Below are 11,786 nucleotides of genomic sequence, written 5' to 3'. Positions count from 1 at the left end.
GGAGGAAGGAGAGCGAGATCGAAGAACACAGAAGGTGGTGGAAGAAGAGAGAGGCTGGGGGCCCATGGAGTGGGGAGGGAAGAAGACGGAGGAAGGGAAGAAGAGGAAGGGCCCCTCCTCCAGCCCTCCGCCGAGTTGCGCAATCCACATAGACTGGGATTGGCCACCGGATGTGCAAGACGCTCCGCCCCCGCCCGCGTGACCAATGGGAGCAGAGGGGCGTGGCCTTCATGGGAGTGGAGTCCCGGCGCGCGCTCTGGCTCTGCAGTAACCGCGGGCCCCTCTCCGAGGACCTTAGCTTGCAATTGCGAGCGGCCATCACCCCCTGCTCACTCTCGGAGCCCGCTCGACCCTCGCAGAGGATCAGGGACGCATTCACTGGTTCCGGCAGTGTCCTCGCGGCGGCCATGGCCACGAAGATCGACAAGGAGGCGTGTCGCGCGGCGTACAACTTAGTGCGGGACGACGGCTCGTCGGTCATCTGGTGAGCAACGCCGCGGGGCTGGGGATGCCAGTACCGACCTGCTTCGTGCCGCTCGCCGCCGCTGCTCACCTATGTTTCTTTTCTTCCTCCAACCCAAAGGGTGACTTTTAAATACGACGGTGCCACCATTGTCCCCGGCGATCAGGGAGCGGATTACCAGCACTTCATCCAGCAGTGCACAGGTAGGACGACCTGAGACCTTTTGGGAGAGGGTGGCTTCCCTGGGCAGCGAGGTGCTGGATATCCAAGCAGCAACAGATATAGGCTGGGGGTTTTGTTTGTTTGCTTGCTTGTTTTTGTCTTTGTGTTTTTGGAGATAGGGGTGACCTCCAACTGGCCATCCTACTGCCACAACCATCTAGTACTGATATGGTGGGCGTGCACAACCATGCAAAGCTCTGGTCTGAGCTTTCTAAAGTCTTGACCGTATCCCTCCCCCACCCTGCCCCCAACCCCTGTGGACATCACCATCAAGTGACCCGAGGAGATTCTTCTCCTGGCTGGGTCAGCTTCTTCCGCTCCCTGTGGTTCACTGGGTTTCCAGGTCAGAACTGGCAGTTCAAACTCCACCCTCTCTGATTGGTCAGTGAACAATAAACGCCGAAGCCCCTGGGGGCTGCAAGCTAAAGGCCGAACCCAGGGCCCCACCCTCCTTTCTCCCATCTTTGTCCTTATCTGCCTCTGTACAAGCCTTTAATTTGAAGAGTAAAGAGGCACGTACTAAGAGCGGATGCCCGATGTTGCTTATATGGGGCCTGGATAAAGTGAAGCTGACTTGTGATGTCCCAGCAGCGGAGCTACTGGCCCCTGGCTGGGGTGGGGCATGGGTGATAGCTTCAGGAGCTGAAGGGCTCCAATGGTTTGGTGTGGAGGAATCATACAGATGTGTGACTTAATAAAAGCATCCCACGGAACCCTAAGGTTTGTGTGTGTTAAGATCCCCTGGGGTGTGTGGACCATGAAAGAACCCAGGGCCTGAATGGCCACAGCCCCTGGTAGCAGCAGGCTCAGCACAGTTGGTAATGAGATCCCTAAAGGAGCCGGTGTTCACAGCAGCTCAGCATATTCTGGAAACAGAGGCAGGAGGAGGAGAGTTGGAGGCCAGCTGGGCTGGCTGGGCGTCCCCCTTGCCTTCCCGAAAAAGCCTTGAAAGAGATTGAAGTAGGAGATCCCGGGCCTGCTGTCTCCTGTTGTCTTTAGCTTTGGAACTAATGTCAAACAAAAGCAGGCCACCTAGAAGCTAGGGTGTAGACTCCTGGGGCTGGCTGTGGGTTAGAATCCCTCGGGGGCTGCTTTCCAGCTGGGTGGGTTGGGACCAGGTCCCTGTGGGGGTCACAGTTCCTCACCTGATCTCCCATAGTGCTGCTGTGAGATTGATTGATCCCAAGTGTGTATGTAAGTGTTCAGGACAGTGCTGGTCAGAGTCATTGGTGACAAACAGACCCCCCCCCCAAAAAAAAATCAATCCAGGATCATGTGACTTCTTTTCCAACTGCTTTCTTCCTCTTTCCCCCACCCCAAGTATGGGAAATGGAACATAGGGCCCTGGATATGCTGGCCACATGCTCTACCACTGAGGTACATTTCTTAAAAAATTAAACCACTTTGTTTTGAGATAAGTTCACTCTCAGTCCGGGCAGGCCTTGAACTTGAGGTCTTCCTGCTTCTGCTTCCTGGTTTGTGCCACCCAACTCTTTAATTGCTTTCTGGCTGTGTAGCTAAGCCTGCCCGAAACTCCTGATCCTCCCTGCCTCTGTCTCCAAAATGCTGGGATTATAGGCGTGCATTACCTTGCCCGGCGGCCTAACTTTCTTAATTGAGTCATCGGTTAGCATCGGTTAGCATTCAGTTCATCTCGAATGGCATTTCACTTTGTGCTGTGTGGTACTAAGATGGGTGTGAGAGTGTGTGTTCGTGTGTTAAGTGTTCTCCCAGCTAAAATGTCTCCTGGGAGTTGCCGCTAGACTCTGTATTCATTGCTTCTGTAAATAATTCACTTAAAACATCGCCGGCGTAAAGCGCGATGCTCTGGAGTCAGTGAGCAGACTTTGGCTCCGGTCCGGAGCAGGATCTCAGCTGCTCTGACTGCAGCAAATGCTTCCAAAGTGGGACAAGTGTAGGCTCAACTTTCCCCGAAGTTAGTGCACCATCAGCAGGATTGGCCGGAGTCTCTGGAGCTGGGTGCCGCAGGTCCGCTTTCCTTCCTCACTTGGGAACCCATCCCCGGCCCTCCTGCCTCTCTGACTGTTTTCTCATCGATGCTGGAGAAGGTGAGGGAGCTGACGGCCAAGCATCCTGCTGACAGATTCCCAACTGATGCTCCTGCTGCTGCACATCCGGCCTGGATGCCGCTTGGGGGGACACTTCCTTCCTCTGGTGGGCTGTGGTTTTCTGCTCATTGCTAACCCTCTACAGGGATGGCGATCGTCTGGCGTATGAGCTAAAAATGCTCTGCGGGCTGCTTGTTGGTCCTTGTGAATGGACTGCGAGATCTGAGGCTGCAGCTGCAGTCTGCTCTCTCTTCCCAGCCATCTGGTGGACGATGTACAGATGGCTCTACTTTGCCACGTCTGCTCTCTGTCCCTCCCCTGCTGAGGCCTCCTGAGCCAGGGACCCCACCCTCAGCAATCTTATCCGTACCTATCACTGTACCTGACCCGTGTGCGCGCCAGCCATGCTTCCGCTGGGTTGTTTCATTCTGAAGATTGCAAACCAAGGCCCAGAGAGGTTAAGTGACACCTTAAGAAGAAGAGAGCTAGAACTGGACTCTGGAATCCATTGCTCTTGGCCCCAAGGAAGTGGTTTAGGGTCTTGTTCTTTGTGAGATGGTTTGTAGACTAGAAGATTTGCTTACTGAGATGTAGGGAGAGCCCTAATTCCCTGTCAGCTGTCTTGGCAGGTCCTAGAAGAAAGGCTTTTTTTCCTGTATTTCCAAGTACCTCAGAGATTTGTAGAGTCCCACCCCGCCTTTCCTGTGGAATTATTTCTTCTTCTTCTTTTTTTTTTTTTTGGTTCTTTTTTTCGAGCTGGGGACCGAACCCAGGGCCTTTATGCTTCTTAGGCAAGCGCTACCACTGAGCTAAATCCCCAACCCTGAATTATTTCTTCTTAATAATTACAAAATTAATGGCAGAGTGACTATATAAATATTCGTTAACTAAGTTACTTTTTTATTCCTGTAGCTTTTCATCCTGAGATTCTCAGTGGGTGCTTAGCCCAGCGCTTAGCCCAGCTCACAGTAGATCCGCCTAGATCCAGCCTGCGATGGCCTCCTGTGGCATTAACCTTAGCCTGGGTCTGTTTGCAGGAGCTGCTTAGTCCATGGGGAGAAGTGGTTGCCATGGTGCTGAGGGGTGCAGGCTGTGCCAATGTTCTGAGTTCAGATTCATGTTCCGGAGGCAGGCGAGCTGCCCATCTGTTGACCCTTCTGCCACAGCGCAGACAGCAGGAGTGTGTGCTTAGGGCATAATACGTTCCTCCGATGCCACTGAGTAGGACTAGCATTTTATTTGGGGATGGAGGTCCTGTGGAAGCAGGGTACATGCCGGAAGTGGGGGAAGTAGCTGAGTGGGGGCTACAGGGACCCCAGAGAGCCACTCGGAGTCAGAAAGCAGCATAGCTCAGCCCACAGAGGTGGAGGGACCATTTGCCAAGCAGAGGGGGTGCACCCATCCATATGACAACTATTGAAGTGGGGCTCATAGGTCTGGCATGGGTGACAAGGCAGAGACTCCAGCTGTTAGGAGTTTTTGTACTGTGCAGGCAGCTCAAGAGTCTTTGTGTGTGCGCGCACATGTAAGTATGAGAACATGTGTATGTGCACCCATGTGTGTGTAGTAAAGAGATCAGTGTTGATGTTTCCTTGATTCCTCTTTACTTTGTTTTAAAATGTTCGTGTGTGTTTTCCCGTGCATGCATGTGCCATGGTGCCCATGTGGGGACCCATGGGCAGTTTGTGGGAGTCAGTTCTCTCTTGCCACCTGGGTTCCAGGGATCAAATGCAGGTGGTCAATCTTGGGAACAGGCACTGCCACCCGCTGAGCCATTTTGCTAGCTTGCCAACAGCCAGTGCACATCAGGACTCACTAGCATGCAGCCGTACCCAGCTTTTATGAGAGCGCTGGCAATCCAGACGTAGCTCCCCAGGCTTGTGCAACAACCCCATTATCAACGGGGCCACCCAACCGCAGAAGGTTCCTCTAGGATAGTCGGGAGACTCAGTACAAAGAGGAGGTGAAAACCATTCAGAAATGTGTCCACCCTGCCATTGTTCTGTCCTTGGTCCTATTCATTTGTTCTGTGCGTCAGTGGCTACTCTGTAGACTTACTCTGAGAACTGAGGCGGTATGTCACAGCAAAGACATCCTATGCTCAGCAGATGTTTCATGGTCTCCCAGAGGATTAGTCATATGACCATGGACCTAGTCTTTGTCTCTATTCTTGAAACATTTCTCTATATGTATTTTCTGATCCAAAATAGGACCGCCTTAGGCCTGTTGGACCACCCACCTTGCCTTCTGGGGCTGAGTTCAGTCTTTACTACCTTTTATTTTGTTTTGTTTCTTTTTCTTGTGTCGCCTTTAAAGGGGCTATAAAATATACTCTGTTAACTGCAACATTGTCTAACCAGGTCCTCTCCTGATGGACCCAAAGTCTTTGCTGGAAGCAGTTTTCTTTTGGAAAGAACCCAGGCTTCTGGGAAGGCATCCAGTGTTCTGGTGTAGATTTTAGAGCTTGTGGGGAAGGGCACAGATGAAGGATCCAATCTTTGCTCTAACTGAAGCCTGGCTCTGCTGTGTGACCTTGGCAGGTCTCCCAGAGTCTCTGTTTCTGTATCTGTGAGATGAGGATGGCTATAAAGTGACAGCATACGGAATCGCTACCTGGCCTAAAGTAGGTGCTCAATGTGTGTACAGCGCCACCATAGCTGTCTTGGGGAGGTACCTGGCCTAGGCAGGCTGAAGTAAACTGGATGTGTGGGGTGATCCCTGGAGAAGGGCATGCTGGGAGACTGTCAGCAGTGAAGTTTGGTTGGCAGAGGTGCCAGGTGAATGTGATACTCCCATGATGCTCTGGTCAGCCCACAGCCGAGTAGCCTGAAGTCATTTTGACTAAGGACATCGATCTTTGGGGGGAATGGCTCTCAGATGGCACGTGACCCAGACTTGGCTAATCCTAGCAAGCCATCCCCTATCACGATGTTTAGCCCAAAGTTGGAGTCTCACATGATCCCTGAAGCTGATCGGGCTTGCTTCTGAGACTGGGACTTTGGACAGAGCTGTTGGGAAAGAGTCTTTTAATCTTTCTCTGGGATTAAACCCAGAGAGAAAGAAGGCTTGGAGTCACAGGACCCTTCTGCCTGTGACAGAAACTGCGGGCAGCTCAGACAAAGGTCAGGGTTGGCGATCAGTTGGTAAGGCTTACACCTGATCCAGCCATGTTTAAAGCTGTCCCTATAGATTGTTGACTTCCCTGAGCCATTTAATTTCTTTCTCTTTCCTTTTGAGACAAGGTCTTGAAACTGTAGCCCAGGTTGGCCTGGAACTCACTATGTATCCCAGACTGGCCTTGTAGCTTAAGATAATCCCCCTGAATGCCATGATTAAGGTATAAGCCACCATAACTGGTGGATTATTACTTTATTTACCTTCAAGGGTGTCGAGTAGCTTGGATACTGTTTGGTCTCCACTGATGCTTTCCCTGCATTCTGATGCTGAGTACATGGCTTTGTGTCAGCCCTTTGGCTTTATAGCTTGGTGAAGTTTTTCTTGCCTTTGGTTTTGTGGTCATTTTTGCAGGTATAGACTGGCAGGTTTCTATCTTTCTCATGAGTAGCCAGTTGGTTGGGGATTTGGCCCAGTGGTAGAGCATTTGCCTAGCAAGTGCAAGGTCCTGGGTTCGGTCCCCAGCTCCGGAAAAAAAAAAAAAAAGTAGCCAGTGCTCCTCTCTTTAGAACAGCTTCATTAATCTCCACCCTCCTGCCCCCCACCGCACACAGACACACAGACATAGACACACAGACACAGACACAGACACACACACACATACACACACACACACACAACCCAAGCCTCTCCCTTTGCAATTTAATTTCCTCTTTGCTTTTATTTTTACTTTTATTATTTTAAGACAGTCTCACTGTTAAGTCCTGGACGGCCTGGAACTTGCTAGGTACGCCAGGCTGCCTTAAAGTCATAGCAATCCACCTGCCTTTGTCTGCAGGGATTAAAGGCATGAGCTGCCACAGTGTCCAGCCCCTTTTCTTTCCTTTTCTTTTTCTTTCTTCCTTCCTTTCTTTCTTTCTTTCTTTTTTATTATTATACTTACCTGTTCTGGTGTACCAGAGACTTTGGTCTTCAGAAAAGCTCTCTGCCTCCTCCCTTCATACTGCACCCTCCTCCTATACTGTCCCTATGCTCTATCCCCTCTATTCCCCGACCCCTCCCCACTTCCTATATACCTTCCCCTATACCCCTGCCTTATTCTTCCACCCTTCCCCCTCCCTCCACTATGTTCTCCCTCCACTGTCCCCTCCCTCCACTGTCCCTTCCCTCCACTGTCCCCTTCCCTCCACTGTCCCCTTCCTCCACTGTCCCTTCCCTCCACTGTCCCCTTCCTCCACTGTCCCCTCCACTGTCCCTTCCCTCCACTGTCCCCTTCCTCCACTGTCCCCTCCACCGTCCCTTCCCTCCACTGTCCCTTTCCTCCACTGTCCCCTCCACTGTCACTCCCCTCCACCGTCCCTTTCCACCACCGCCCCTTCCCCCCACCGTCCCTTCCCTCCACTGTCCCCTTCCTCCACTGTCCCCTTCCCCTCCCACACTGTCCCCTCCCTCCACTGTCCCTTCCCAACACTGTCCCCTTCCTCCACTGTCCCCTCCACTGTCCCTTCCCTCCACTGTCCCTTCCCTCCACTGTCCCTTCCTCCACACTATTCCCTCCCTCTATACTGTCCCCTTCCTCCACCCTGTCCCCTTCCTCCACACTGTCCCTCCCTCCACACTGTCCTGCCCCTCCACTATTCCCTTCCTCCACACTGTCCCCTCCCTGCACTGTCCCTTCCCTCCACTGCCCCTCCCTCCACACTGTCTTCTCCCTCCACTGTCCCCTTCCTCCACACTGTCCCCTCCCTACACTGTCCCTTCCCTCCACTGCCCCCTCCCTCCACACTGTCTTCTCCCTCCACTGTCGCCTCCCTCCTCTTGCTGGGGCCTCAAGCTCTCTCTTCCTTCTGCCCTTCCTCCTGCCTGTCAGTCTGAAAAGCCTCAGGGCTCTGCCCTTCCTGCTGCCCTTGTTTCTCATTTACTAAGTCTGAATAAGGCCTTTGGGCTGACTTGGGCACTGTTCTTGACCCTGTGACCTGGTCCCTCAGCCAGGGGTGATTGAGTTCACTTTGGGATCCCCACCCCCAACTCCTAACAGTACTTTTATGGCTTTTGTGCAGAAGGCCCCTGTGCTGGAAATGACCAGGACTGCCCCCCTGCTGCACCCGGTCCTCCCCTTCTTCAGGCCTGTGGGCAGTCTTCCTCCATTTTACTTTCTAGGAGGGCTTCTCTACACTAGTTAAGGCCTCTACTCAGATGTAACCCTTGTCCCCATGGAGTTGCCATGTGTATAACAAACATGTGAGTGGATGTGCAGGCATACGGGTATGTGTGTGTGTAAGAGAGACAAGGACACACACACACACACACACACACACACACACACACACACACAGAGAGAGAGAGAGAGAGAGAGAGAGAGAGAGAGAGTGTTCATGGTTCTTGGTAGCTAGGGTCTAACCACACATCCCCCCACCCCCATGAGTGTGATGCTCCCTTGACTGGTCTGAGTCATGGTTTCTCCTGTAAGTGCTGACTCTCCAGCCTTCTGTTTCCACTTCCAGAAGGAAATCCATGCTGCCTGCCCTCCAATCTGAGGACTATTCTACGTGAGCTGTGTGACCTTGGCAAGTCACCTAGCTTCTCTGTGCCCCATTGTGCCCCTGGGAAGAGCTAGCCCCTGCTCAGGCAGATCTAAACCAGCAGCCTCAGCCACCTTCTGTCCACCGAGCCTATTTTCTCCTGGGCACTGTTTTTGCTTAGGGTCCTCCTCAAGCTGACCCTGGGGCCTGGGCCTGGGTGCAGGCCAGGGGATTGGAGGTGGGGGTAGACCCAGGAAGCAGGAAGGAGGGTGTGGGCTGGGTGAGGCAAGAGGGCAGAGAAGCAGTTAAGGGAACTCATGCCAGCCGGTGAGGCTGTAGAGGACAGGATGCCATTCTGCTGCGACCCTTGAAGATTTAGTAGGGGGTTGGAGCACACGGCTACCGGTTTCTGTCCCCACTGCATTGGTTAAGGGGTGTCTGCAGACTTCAGGGCTGCATCTCAGATGAGTCAAGCAGTCAGAGATTTCATAGATAGGCCACAAGCAGAAGCCACGTGGTTCGGTGGCCAGCTCTCCTTAGAGCACGTGGCAATATACAAAGCCACGCCCACACACGCCGTCCTATCCCTGCTAGGATCTGAGCCGGGGTTAGAGCTGGTGATGTGAGGCTGTGCTAGGAGCACCTTGCAGTGCGTAAACACACCCCACTATTATCTAGGTGGTCCCTGAAGGCTCAGCCTGCACAGGAAGTCCCGCTGGCCCCCTCTGAAGCAGTAGTTCCGCAATCAGTACAGAGCAAATAGCCCTTGTCAATAGCCCTGAGCGCATGGCTGCTTTGGCCTCGCGCCAGGCGTCTTCCTGCAAGCCTGTGTGCGTCCCAGAGTGCCTCTCCTACTGACTTGTGTGTGCTCAATTCTCGGAGGTGGCCAGTAGCCTCAGAGCATCCGTCCCCAGAGGCCTGTTTCCGAGAGCGGAATTTTTTATCGCCTTTTAATATTTATGTCGTGGATGCGCTTCAGAAGTAACTTGCAGTAGATCTGGTGGGAGGGGGAACAATACTGGGGCTTGAACCCAGGGACTCTTGCATGCAGGGACGCGCCACCGTGGAGCTGCAGCCCCAACCGTCTTCTTCCTCTTTTCATTTCGAGATAGAGTCTTGCCAAGTTACCCAGGATGATTTGAAGTTAGATCCTCCAGCCTCACCCTTCCTAGTAACTGGATTGACAGGCCTGCCCTGGTGGTCCTGATTCTTTATTACTTATTTTTATTGAGGTAGGATTCGAGCAGCCCTAGCTGGCCTGGGACTCACGATCCTTGTACCACTTGTCAGACTCTGATGATGTCTCCGCTCTGCTGGGCTCTCATCTGTCCTCATGAACTTACTGGCGTTTGATTCTGTCTTCTGTCATTTCTACTCGTCCTTGCCAATAACGAGCAAGTTGATAGTTATTAATAAGGACAGTGGTTAATGGTGACCTTCCTGTGTGAGCCCTTGACTTTGGTCCTTTTCTTTCCCCTTCAAAGCCAGCAGTGTCTGTGTAGCCCTTTCTCACGACAGCCCCTGGTCCTCACTCTCCTACCTTCCCATTTCTCCATTCAGGAATTTGTAGTGGGGCTGGAGAGATGGCTCAGTCGTTAAGAGCACTGACTGCTCTTCCAGAGGTCCTGAGTTCAATTCCCAGCAACCACGTGGTGGCTCACAACCCTCTGTAATGGATTCTGGTCTATCTGAAAACAGCTACAGTATACTCATATATATTAAATAAATAAAATCTTACCAAAAACAAACAAACAAAAAAAAAAGGAATTTGTAGTTTAGCCAAGGCAGGCATGCGGGGGGGGGGGTCATCCCTCATTCAAACCTCCACCAGGTGACATCTATAAAGTCCCCTCTGCCATGTGAAGTTGCTGCCACAGGACCCAGCTCAAGAAGAAAGGTCGTGTTGGGGGTTCTCCAGTCTGCATACATTTAAGTTTTCCCTGTGGCCTACTCGTGTGTTCCCAGGATGGGTTCTGTGTGTTCAGAGACCTGTGTCCCCGGCACTGGCTGCTCTGTTTGCCCTCCAGCACCCAGCCTACCACCTTCCTGCCTGTTGGCTCTGCAGCCTCTGCTCCCTGGTAGCCATGGTTACCACAGGCGGTCTCATTACCATCTCACCAACTCCTCCCCTCCTTCCCTCCTTCCTACCTTCTTTCCTTCCTTCCTTCCCTCCTTCCTTCTTTCCTTCTTTCCTTCCTTTCCTCCTTCCTTCCTTCTTTTTTTTCACCATAATCTGTCTCTGTAGCAAAGAGTGGCCTTAAGGCCATAATCCTCCTGCCTCAGCCCCCCAGAGTGTTGTGTGTGATATAGGTATGAACTGTTACACTAAGCTTATCCAGTCACTTTCAAAACTTGCTATGTGTCAGGCTAACCCAAGGGCTTGTTTTTGTCACCTGAGTCTGCTGAGGACAGCAGACTGTTACTCTCTGGAGATTGGGAGGGGACTTTTCTCCGTCCCCTTGGCTAGAGCAGTCAGTCCCTCCTGTGTGCGTAATCTTGCTCGGTGAAACACCGGAAGGGAGCATGGCCCCCACCTCACAGCCTCATCCAGGCCCGCAGCTGTGTATGAATTCCTTATCCTCTCCGTGCCCTTTGGTTAAAGGTCAGTGTGCAAATGCTGTCGGCTGCTAGGTGGCCCCTGAGCTTTCTCGACATCTCCTGCTTGTGTAAGTCACACTGACAGTGCCCAGAAGGAATCACACCTCCCGCTGCGCTGAGCTGCTGACGCCGAGGACTGAGAGCTCCCCAGACCACAGAGGTGACTGTTCAAGGCTCTTTCTGAGAGCGTGCCGTGTGCCAGGCACCATCTGGGCTCTGGGATTGATAGGAACAAGATGTAGTCTTCCAGGCTGCATCTGTGGCCCTATGGTAGAGTGCTCGTGTAGCTCTCAGGAACGCCTGGGTTCAGTCCTCATCGTGATACACACTGGACATAGCGGGGCAGGTTGTGAACTGATCATCCAGTCGCTTGCGAGGTGGAGGGAGGAGAGTCAGGAGATCAAGGTCATCCTTGACTGCGTGGTTCTGAGGCCAGCCTGGGCTACGGGAGACTGTGAGACCTCGGGGCCAACTTAACCTTTAAGTCTTGGATCCAAGGGGGGATGTCATCCATGAAGCCTCCAGTAAAAGCTAACTTCCTTCCTTCTCCGATGTCTAGTCATACCTGAATAACAAGCGTTTGGGGGTTTGGTGCCATTGTGCTCACAGTTGGAGGGTAGTGATCGGGTAGGGTATTTAATAGTCTCTGAATCGCGATTGTACGGACTTAGCAGCGCTGTAAAGAGCAAATCAGTGCTGATCCGGCAGTCACACCCCACACGCCACACTGCCCTGAGGGATGTCTGGTTCAGACACGACTGATTAGAGCGAACACCTGTGCCGTGTCCGGGGCAGCCT

General features: G+C 52.6%; 1 protein-coding gene across 1 annotated transcript in view; it reads left to right on the top strand.

The window, feature by feature from the left end:
• The first annotated feature begins 235 nt into the window (after nt 1-235).
• Cotl1 (coactosin like F-actin binding protein 1) overlaps nt 236-11,786 on the top strand; it is a 32,725-nt gene continuing 21,174 nt past the window's right edge. Inside the window, exons 1-2 of the mRNA XM_032887874.1 lie at nt 236-484; nt 584-666. Coding sequence (XP_032743765.1) covers nt 408-484; nt 584-666 — 160 coding nt within the window. The 5' untranslated portion in view covers nt 236-407. The remainder of the gene's footprint in view (nt 485-583; nt 667-11,786) is intronic.

Source organism: Rattus rattus, chromosome 17 (assembly GCF_011064425.1).
Source record: "Rattus rattus isolate New Zealand chromosome 17, Rrattus_CSIRO_v1, whole genome shotgun sequence".
NCBI lineage: Eukaryota > Metazoa > Chordata > Mammalia > Rodentia > Muridae > Rattus > Rattus rattus.
Note: the sequence above shows the minus strand (reverse complement) of the source record. Positions and strands in the feature narration are given on the sequence as shown.